This window comes from Mus caroli, chromosome 6 (assembly GCF_900094665.2).
Source record: "Mus caroli chromosome 6, CAROLI_EIJ_v1.1, whole genome shotgun sequence".
In the NCBI taxonomy this organism is placed as follows: domain Eukaryota; kingdom Metazoa; phylum Chordata; class Mammalia; order Rodentia; family Muridae; genus Mus; species Mus caroli.
The window spans coordinates 7916843-7927355 of NC_034575.1; the positions used below are offsets into that span (position 1 = coordinate 7916843).

The 10513-nt window shown below is 40.6% G+C and overlaps 2 protein-coding genes across 2 annotated transcripts in view; one reads left to right on the forward strand and one right to left on the reverse strand.

Annotated features, from left to right (window-relative positions):
• Positions 1-243: 243 nt before the first annotated feature.
• Ndufa4 (NDUFA4 mitochondrial complex associated) lies at positions 244-7306 on the reverse strand. The gene is made up of 4 exons (XM_021165463.2): positions 7159-7306; positions 5879-5967; positions 5069-5129; positions 244-463 (listed from the first exon to the last, which is right to left on the reverse strand). Exons 1-4 carry the CDS (start codon positions 7198-7200, stop codon positions 407-409), a joined length of 249 nt encoding a protein of 82 aa, XP_021021122.1. The 5' UTR covers positions 7201-7306; the 3' UTR covers positions 244-406.
• A 322-nt stretch (positions 7307-7628) lies between these two features.
• Positions 7629-10513, forward strand: part of Phf14 (PHD finger protein 14) — a 175115-nt gene continuing 172230 nt past the window's right edge. The window contains exon 1 of the mRNA XM_029478629.1: positions 7629-7845. Within this exon, the coding sequence (XP_029334489.1) occupies position 7845 (1 nt within the window). The 5' untranslated portion in view covers positions 7629-7844. The remainder of the gene's footprint in view (positions 7846-10513) is intronic.

Consider the following 10513-nt stretch of genomic DNA (forward strand, 5'->3'; position numbering starts at 1 on the left):
TTTGTTCATCATTGAACAAAGGCATGAATATTCTTCTCAGTTGCCCTTTAATTTCCAGTTTGAAGTTACCAAATATGGGTCTACATATATACACATAAATACACATTTATTAAAGCAGCATAAGGTCTCACTTCCAAATGTATTAAGAGAAATTCAAAAGATTCTTTAAATCCTAATACTTTAGTTCTTATATCCTACCTATCAAATCCCATATGAATTTTCAGCATTAAATAGTGACACACATCAAGTTTCAGAGATTTATTCATCAGTGTAATAAACTCCAAAAAAAAAAAAAATCAACATGATTTCATGCATTCAGAGACATATTTCCTGCTTAAGTGGAAAATTGTGCGGATGGCTTCTGAAAGACCTTCATTATCAGCAGCTTTACGGTGAACTTCAGAGTTTAGAAGTCTGGGCCTTCTTTCTTCAGTTTGCTGTAGTCCACATTCACAGAGTAGAACTTAAAAACAAAACAAAACAAAACAAAATTTATATTGCCAAAAACTGACACGGCACAGAAATTTGACACAACTTTCTCAATAACAACTTATAAATAAAAAAATTTAAGAATATTTAATGATGTAAACTTTAACTCACAAAAATTTACTTTATCTAAAATTGCAGTCTTTCATGATAGTTTTGGTGAGGTAAATAGGCATCCAACCTGAAGCTTAAGTATATTCTACTAGTTAGACCAATAGAGAGACTCTACTGCAAAATGAGTAACTATTAATTCCTTCGGATACATACTTCTATCCTTTAAGTTTCTAGTTCATCTAGATTATTTATATTCAGGAATCTCTAACAGAAGGTAAATATTGTCACCTTGGTTAAGGAACTGCTGGACTGAACAAGAATGATCCCCATACGGTCATATATTTGAATACTTAGTTACCGAGGAATAACCTCTGATAGGATTAAAGGATTAGGTGTGGCCTTGCTGGAGGAAATGAGTCACTGGAGGTGGGTTCTGAGGTTTCAAAAGCCCATGCCACATTGAGTTCTTCTCTGCTTGAAGATCAGGATGGAGTTCATGTGTATTCTCCAGCACCACACCCACCTGCAAGGATGCCACAACAGCAACCAAACCTCTGAACCTATAAGCAAGGTCCCAATTACATGTTCTCTTTCATGTGATCTGCCTTTGTCATGGGGTCTCCTCACAACAATGTAAGAGTGACAAAGACAGTTTGTATTAAGAGAGGACTTAAGAGTGGCTGTCAAAGTTCAAAGGCACAGAAGTAGCTTAGGCTATTTGAGGGCCTACATTCATCCTTTTCCATTGTTAAAAAATATACAAAGAAGTAGTTCACAAAGATCTGTTTCCAAACAGATTTCTTCCAACCTCTTTTACTTCAAACACAGAGTGCTCACACAGCCTAAGGTGGCCTCAGTGCTCTGTCTGATGATGATCTTAAGACTTGAGGTTTTCCATCTTCCTCCCAAGGACTCGACTGAAAGCCACTACACTCAGTTTTAAAGGTGCTGAGGACTGAACACAGGGTTCGGTATGTGCTAAGTTAGTACTTTACCTGTACAATCCCTTCCCTTTACTTGAGTTTTAAAAAAGAAAAACCTTGGAATTTTAAAGCATATTACCATTTCATCCTTAGGTATATACACACAGACCTAGGATTTTGTGGGATAGAAAATCTTAAGTAAACTATCAATATTCTTTGCTCTGTCTTAAAAATCAGTTTAGCAAGACAACAGAGTACTAGTCTCGAAACTGTTCACATGTTAGGATGTTTACAGATAGATATGAGGTATAGTATAATAAAGAAAATAAACATCTAGTAGATGTCAACAATGAATAGCTGTTCTGTTTATTTAATCACCTCAGTCCTTTACGTTCCCACTGCTTTATAAAAATCTAACTGAATATGGAATTATAACTTACTTAAAACTGACTAAACTAAAAGGCTGGAGCTAGCTTAATGGCTGAAAGCATGTACCACCCATCTGAAGGCTCACAGAGTTCCGTTCCCAGCACCCATGTGGGGTGGCTCTCAACCACCTCTGTAACCTCAATGGACTCTGACACCCATAGTTTTCGTAAGTACCAATAATTAGGTGCAGTTAACACATACTATATGTATTCAAATAATAAAAATAAATCTTTAAAAACAAAGTTACAGGGCTGGACAGATGGCTCAGTGGTTAGGAGCACTGACTGCTCTTCTAGAGGTACTGAGTTTAATTCCCAGGAACCACATGGTGGCTCACCACCATCAGTAATGGAGCCTGATGCCCCTTTCTGGTGTGTCTTAAGACAGCTACAGTATATTCATATACATCAAATAAATCTTTAAAAAAATATTAAACCAAACCAAACCAACAAAAAAACCAAAGCTACAGCTAGGTGTGGTGAGGCTGGTAGTGTACACCTTTAAACCCAGCATTCCTGAGGCATAGGTAGGTGGATCTCTGTGAATTCAAGATCAGTCTAAACTACATATTAAGTTCCAAGACAGCCATGGCTACTTCCTTAAACCAACTGTTTTGCCAGACATGATAATACATGCCTTTAATTCCAGCACTTTAGAGGCAAAGAGGCAGGTATCTATGAATTTAAGGCCTGCCTGGTCAACACACTGAGTTCCAGGGGACAGTCAGAGATATGTACAGGGACTTTGTCTCAACAGTTTTTCTCCCCTCTCTCAAAGCTAACAGGCTTTTGATGTATGGCTTTGTACTTAAATTTTCTCTATGCAAGTAATTTTTAAGTTTCCTTTATGTTTTCACATCCACATCTCTGCTATTTGCTGTTTTTCTTAACAGTGTTCACCTCAAGTGCATCCTAGATTGCTGTATCTGATCTGGGCTTTTGAGCATTTCTTTCCTTGATGTATTTCTAGGCCCCTAGTCCTTAAACCCCATCTTTGTCTAATCTCTTATTGTTACATTCACTTTTCCTTTGGGGAACCAATAATCTCCTTTTATGAACTCAATACTCATGTCCTCTTGAAATGTCTGTTCAAATTCTAGCCCCAATGGGATAAACTGAGCATCTGGACGGTAATTATGTCGTAAGGGCAGAGCCATCAGAACCGGAGGAAAACAAGACAGAGCATCTACCTCTTTTCCTCCTATAAAAGCATAGATCTCACATCCTGATCTCACACTCCCCAGCTCCCACAACTATGACAAAGTTCTGTTGCCTAAACTTCCCTATGAGACTTATCATAGCCACCTCAAATATTACTGTCTTACCATCACAGACCTTTCCTTTTTATTCACGTTGTTGTTTCTAAGTTAACTACTCCACATTCACTTCATTCCAATCTTAAGTCTAATGAGAAGCCCTTATATGTCACTTTTGTTCTCAAGAAATGGAAAGAATAATGAATCAAAAGCCAAAATAGTTCAACAGGGGTAGGTATCATCCTTCCATCTCATCTCACATCTGTCATAGAAAGGCATACAGCGAAATCAAATTTCTGTGGGCAGGATAAAGAAAATTCACTTTAATTCTTTTAGGTGAAGCCAAGTGTCTTTAGACCCAGCACTCAGGATTGAGGGGCAGGCAGATCTCTGAGTTCAAGGCCAGAGTGAGTTCTTAGACATCCAAGGATACATACAGAAACCCCATCCTCAAAAAATTCTCTTAGGTGACAGAAAAATTAGCAATGATACCTAGTTTACCTCATTGCTTGGGTACAGAAGCAAAAATAGACATCATTCGTTCAATGCTTTCCAATACCTAGATTTAGTTCTCTTCATCTCTACTTCAATATGGCAACTCTCTTCACTTCTACCTTTTATTAGCTACAGGTACACAGTGCTGCTCAAGCTATGCCACAAATAATTGGGTCTAAGACAGAATTTCTCTGTGTAGACTTGGCTGGCCTAGAAGTTAGAGATCTGCCTGCCTCTGCCTCCAGAGTGCTGGGATTAAAGCTGTGTGCTGCCATCTCCAGCCAACTCTTAACAATAGAGTCTTAAAACAGCAGCATTCCGCCTCCAGGTCACATGGCCTTACATCAGCCTATGTCATCATTTTCCAAAGCACTGGTAACTAGTATAACTATTGGAATCATCTGGTACATTTTCTGAAAAATATTTATATAATATTCCAATATATTATTTTTTGGTTAAACATCCAAACTCTAGTTCTTTTTTCTCCTTTTTTAAACGTTAGATGCAGATATATCCCTCCCCCGAATAACTGGTACTTAAAATTCCTAAGACAAAATTACAAGTGAGAATATCTGTTTACTGTTTCTTGAGCACATTGTTAAAAATACGTATCAGACATCCTGTTTCAGAGTGGCTAGTAAATTTCCAGCTGTATCTTTAGAGGCAGCAACTTATCTTAAAAGCCAAATTATAGTTGGGGTAAGCAGAAAGTTTTAAGCAAATAAAGAGTAAATCATAAAAGCTGCTATAAACCTATCTCTACCACAGACACTTCCCCCAGGTGTTAGTCAAAGAAGGCTTTGTGTCTCTTCCTGAGTGCTAAGGTAAACAACTACTGATTGCTTAGAAACAGCTGAAAGTATAACATATGGGATACTTTAAATAGATAAATCTGTATGACATGAAATTATACCCAAATATAGCAATATTTTGGTAATGTGAGGGTCTGCATGTAAAAGCATTATGTATAAGGTTTCATTTGTGAAATCAATATTCTAGGCGAATGAATACATTTTTCAAAAACAAAAACATAAAACAAACAAACAAACAAACAAACACCCCAGCTACACAGAGCACGCCTCTGGGAAAATGTTAAAGGTTACCTATGAGGCTCTTGGCAAAATTTAATTTCAACTTTCATCTCTTCCTAATAATCCACACCGAAAATATTTAAATCATAGCAAGAAGAAACAGCCAAGCAAAGCACCCAAGAGACCAGAGTTGCCCACACATCAACAGCAGCAGCACCTGAAGATTAGGCAATTCAAACCCTCAGTCCCAGCTAACTCAAGGGGGCAGGGGCTCTTCAAAGTTCAATATAATGAAAACAGGATTTCACTTGCATATCCCATTTCAAGAAAACTACCATATAGCCACATCTGCTACACTATGCTTTCCTGCAATTTTTAACCACTTTGTACCTTACCTTATATTGTTCATTAGGACCCAGTTTGTTCCATGGCTCTGGGTTGTTCTTTCTGTCCCAGCTAAAATGGATAAAATATTATAATTATTATAGTAATAAAACACTACTTACAATAGTGTTTTAAAAATACTTCCTTAGAAGCTAGTACTTTGAATAAATCAATCTCACTTTTTATTAGGCATTACTTCCATTACAGAGTTAAACAGAAGTAGAGTTTATAGGTAAACAAGCACGGAACTGGTAAAATCACAGAACACCGCTCTTTGGGATATCTGTCTACATCCGTGTCTTTATAACAGAAACGTTTGTATTTGGCTTTTATTATTTTCCAACTAAAAAAAAGATCGGTTTATTGAGGAAAAAGTAGGTTACATTCACATACAACAGGAATCGTGGTTACGTATTTCATAAAAAGCAACTGCTTCAGGCATGATGGTGCATGCCTTTAATTCCAGCACTAGAGAGGCCAACCTGATTTACACAGTGAGTTCCAGGATGGCCAGATGTATATTGTGAGGCTGCCTCAAAACAACAGCCATAACATAAGCAAGCAAGCAAACCAAAAAACTCAAGTGCTATCCAACCTTCAAAATGTAAGAGTTGGTATTAGCAATTCTACTTGACCAATATGAAACTAAAACTTGGGGGAGGGGAGATCGAGATGAGCAAAGTAAATGTCAGCAGCAGTAGCAGCGCTGGGCTGATTGCAAAGCTACAAACTGTAGTTGCTTCTACTCTGCTACTTCTCCTGTGACTGGGGTCCCCAGCCCAGGTTATTAGCCATCCAAATATTAAAGCTCTTACACTCACCTGACATCTGGATTAAACATTGCCAAGCGCATCACATACAGTGCTGCTCCTGTACCCCCTGCTCCGATAAAGACGAAGAGAGGAATCAACTAGAAAGAGACAGACAAAAAAGAGTAGCCATCATCACATCCCTTCATCTTGTCCAAACAAGGGCACACGGTTTCTTTCTCTATATGCTAACCTCGAAATCTGCTACTTAGCTAACTTGTCCTACAATGGGAATAACGGCTGAACTTAGATTGAGGCTGTGTTTCTTTCAATTGTATTCTAAAGGCATGATCTCTGTAAAAAGACATCAGGATGGTGTTGGCTTAAGAGTCCAACTTCCTTACAAGGATTAAATTATATGAACAAATAATCCTATCAAATACATTCACCTCTGTAAGTCTTGAACAGCACTCCCATTAAATTTCATTGCTTCCCTGGTAGGCTGGGAGGGGAATCTCTTTGGAAACTACTGAAAAGTGGCCCTTAAAAGTTCTGTGAGCCAGGCAATGTGGCGTACACCTTTGATCCCAGCACTTGGGAGGCAGAGGCAGGCAGATTTCTGAGTTTGAGGCCAGCCTGGTCTACAGAATGAGTTCCAGGACAGCAAGGGCTTATACAGGGAGACCCTGTCTCAAAAACCCAAAAGTTCTGTGAACATAACCTCTGTGAAATAAAGAGCACAACTAGCTGACAGAAATGCCTATTAAAAGCACTAGTTTTAGGAATGAACTCTGAAAACAGATTGCAGTTAATTTTGCTGAGTATTTAGAAAACCAGGCTTAAGGCAAAGATTAAGGCCCATCAGTGGGAGTTTTAGGTACACAGCATCCTACTCTATTGAGCTATACTGGACAGGTCAAGAAAACTTAAATCAATTTTGCCAATGTCGAGTTTTCCAAGCAAAGTGGGGGTTACAAGATGACGATCCCTTGCACTTCTGAAGGTCTGGTGGTGCAATGCAGTGACTCAAAGCCGCAAAGAGCAGCATAACAAACTTGGCCTCTCTTGGATTCTAATCTCTCAACGTAACCACTCACCCCTCTTGGGACCAAGTAATCTGAGAGACCGTGGCCACAGTGTTCCAATACTCAGAATGTTTACCTTTTTCTCTGAGGTCTGCCACCTTCTGCTTCAGGCAACCTCACCTCCACCCCCGGTAGAGGCTTCAAGCAATCGGGTCAGCCCAACGACAGAATGTAACCCCAAGGAATAGAGAAAAGAGAACGTCCCCAGGGGACACGGCAGGAGCAACCACAGCTAAGAGGCCACCCTGGCAAAGACCGTGAACTTACGCTGGGATGCTTCTTGGCTTGCCCGAGGATCTGGCGTAGCATGTTTGCGGCACAGGCCTACCTACACGCAGAGAGAAAACTAGGACACACGCTAAGCCGCTTCTGTAACCTGGCTGAGCGGACGTCCAAAGTCACCCAGGACCTCCTACCTGAAGGACCCCTGGCGCTGAGGGCAGCCTGCAGCAGGAAAGCCCGGATGCGGCTGTCCTCTACGGTGCCTGAATAGGTAGTCAGCCCTCGCGCGATTGCCCTAAATGTCCCGACCCTTCTTCCCATTTTTGCGTTCATGATCCATCAGTTCTCCACCATGCATCTTTTTGATAGGTTTATTTGTTTTGCATAGCAGGCAGAGCGTCTCGACTGGTGAGGCAGGCACTTTTCAGGACGGCTTGCGTTTAGAGCGGGGTCATCCGGCGGTCCGCTGGCAGTGCGCTCGGCGGGCGCGGCTTCCTTGACGGCGCCTCCCGGTCAGGGCCGCGCGCTGACGCGCTTGGGGGCGCGCGTGTGGGGCGCGCGCCGCGCCGCCCCGAGGGCCCCGGAGGGAGCTGCCAGGCGCCTCTGCAGGCTCAGCGCCCAGATCCCGCAGGACAGGTCGAGTCTCCAGCCGCCGAGGTCAACCGCTGCGGTTTAAGACTGCAGCTGCTTCCTGACTTTCACTGGCGCTTAGGGACAGAAGTTGAAACACTAGTAAGTGACTTAAAGCTGGCCATAGTTTCTACAATGTGATTTCTAGATTCTTAGGTCATGGCACTACTGAAGAGTTGTCGCCCCCCAAAGAAGTTTTGCAACATGCCACCATCTCTTTTTGGTCCAGATATTGAATCCTTAAAAGTATCTTCATTGGTCGTGTTCCTGAACTTAACCTTTTCTACCACCCTAAGTCAATGTTCATTTATCTCTTTGCAAATTTACTTTTACCCAAAAGTCCTTTCTTGGGGCAGGTTTAATGGGCACTTTCGAATCACAGCCAACAATTTGGACTCCCTACACATGTTAAAACGTTTCAAATAATAAGGAGAGGTTTTCGCCGAAACTGCTAAACTGAAGAGGTAGCATTAGCCCAGGACAGGCTTCAGATGGAGGTGTATAAGGAAGACAATTCACATGAAGGCATGAAGCATACAGTCTGCCATGGAAGGAATTTAAAAGGGAAGGCAAAGTAGGAGCCACATCTGAGGCAGGGACCACTTATACAAGGACTTTATGTTCAGGACTTTAAGAAGTTCACCAATAAGATTATATGGTTGAAAGGAATTCCTTTGGCTATGAAGAATGGAGTAGAGAAAAGGGCTCTTGTAGTTGTCCATGTGAGAGAATTTTAGGTTGTCCTGGGGGTGGGGAGGAATGTACTGATTGGGAAAAAAAATCACCAAAAATATCAGAGAAAATTTTGTGGTATCAACAGAACTTGATAGTTGGATGGCTATGGGTGAATGGCTTTAGTGGTGAGCAGCTGTGAAAATATCCATGCCAATTACTGAAATAATGGATGGGTGTCTATGCAAAACCCACGGTATTTCTCGAGAGCAGAATACTCCAGAATATCTAGAGTAGAAAATAGATGGAGTGGTTTTGTTACTTAGGAAATGAGCCGTATGACTGCTAAAGTCAAGCACTTTACTTTTCTCACTGTGTCTCCTCAGTAGGAGATAGAGGGAGAAAAGACTCAGGATCAAACTGAGCAATTCAAGTATGTTTGTTTGAATAAAACAAGGAGGGGACCATGGATGATAAGCTGAAGGTTATGCATATAAAGGCTGGCATGGTTTGTTTTCTCTCTCTCTCTCTCTCTCTCTCTGAAAACTTTTGCTAAGTTCCTACTCTGTACCATATCTTGTTGCTTTTGCTTTTGGTTTGGCTGGCGTCTGACTCAAGATCCTCCTGCCTCAGCCTTCCAAGAGTTGGCATTGCAGACATACACCTCCATGAATGACATTCAGCTTCTAGGGATTTAGTATTGAAGGGAAAAAAAAAATATGTACCATGTTGACTAAGAAGAGCAGGAAATAAACAGATAACTTTATATAACTATAGATGTGCCACTAAAATAAATAACAGTGAAAAGTGACATGAGAGAGAGGCAGAGGAAAGATTACTTTAGCTAGAGTGGGCAAGGAAAGATGCCTCTGGGGATATCTGAGTTGAAAACTAAACGAAAAGAACAAATTACCAAGGTATGGTAACAAACAGCAAGAGGCATGGGTGACTGGTCCAGACATAGCAATGGAGGAGAGAAAAAGGAGATCACTGAGAGAGTAACAATCTTGGTAATCCTTTATATACTATGGTAATGAGTATGGTTATATTAAAAATCAGTACAGAAAGTACTCAGATGTAAACACGAGAAATAATGGTAGTGAGTACAGCGAGGCTGCTAGCAACAGAATTTCATGACAGGAGGACATTTTGCTGAACATTTCATTTGGAATGATAAATATTGGTAATAAAAAGTAGTAGATATACAGAAATGCCATGATTCAAAAGAAAGTCTAGAAATGTGCTGTTTTGTTGATTTTTAAAATAATCTTATTAGCCTAGTTCCTAGACATAATAATATGACAACCAGGTGACGCCTTTTGAAATATCAATAAAGCAGAATTACACAATATAAATTTGCCTAAACTGTACCCAACTAACAGGTCAAATTGTCAATGCTTAAATTTTGGATATTAAACTTAGGGGAAAGAATATTCTAGCTGTATTTTAAGTCGGGCTGGAGACAATAGTGTTGACAACTTAGAAAAGCCAGTGTAAAGGGGGGATTGCAAACTTCAGTTTGACTTTCAGCAGTAGGGACTTTGTGTGTAGTAGATTATATCATTTACAAATTCCTCTTGCTAACCCTTAGGAAGAGAGGCCATCTCACTGCCTCAGTAACATCAGCTTTGATCAGGTGACTTTCTTTAGTAAGAAATGGAATGTGAGGATTCCATCTGTCATGCAGAATTGTTGGCTCCCATGTGTGCTACTCCCTCTCTTCTCTTTTCCCATCATGACAAGATCAAGTTATGTTCCAAACAGTGGCTACTTTACCAGCTTGAATGCTATTTGGAAAGAGCTGGTGTGTGTCTATGATAGGCATGTATAGAAAGTAGGAAAGAAAGCTTTATTGTTTAAAATCATAGTAATTGTGATTAGCAGTGTAGTCTGTCTCAAAAAGAATTACACCTTTGACCAATGATGCAGGGTTCAAATAGAAACGAAGCAGACTACATATTGCTAAAGGAACTCTTAGCTTTGGGTTTTAAAAACTGTGACTGGGCCGGGCGTGGTGGCACACGCCTTTAATCCCAGCACTCGGGAGGCAGAGGCAGGCGGATTTCTGAGTTCGAGGCCAGCCTGGTCTACAAAGTGA

What these genes read in the sequence shown, in the direction of transcription:
- Ndufa4 (XM_021165463.2), bottom strand. Translation starts at nt 7,200, where the DNA reads ATGCTACGCCAGATCCTCGGGCAAGCCAAGAAGCATCCCAGC. An exon ending in AAGCCAAGAAGCATCCCAGC is followed by an intron (nt 5,968 to 7,158) that starts GTAAGTTCACGG and finishes GTCTCTTTCTAG; the next exon opens with TTGATTCCTCTCTTCGTCTT. An exon ending in GTCCTAATGAACAATATAAG is followed by an intron (nt 464 to 5,068) that starts GTAAGGTACAAA and finishes TTTGTTTTTAAG; the next exon opens with TTCTACTCTGTGAATGTGGA.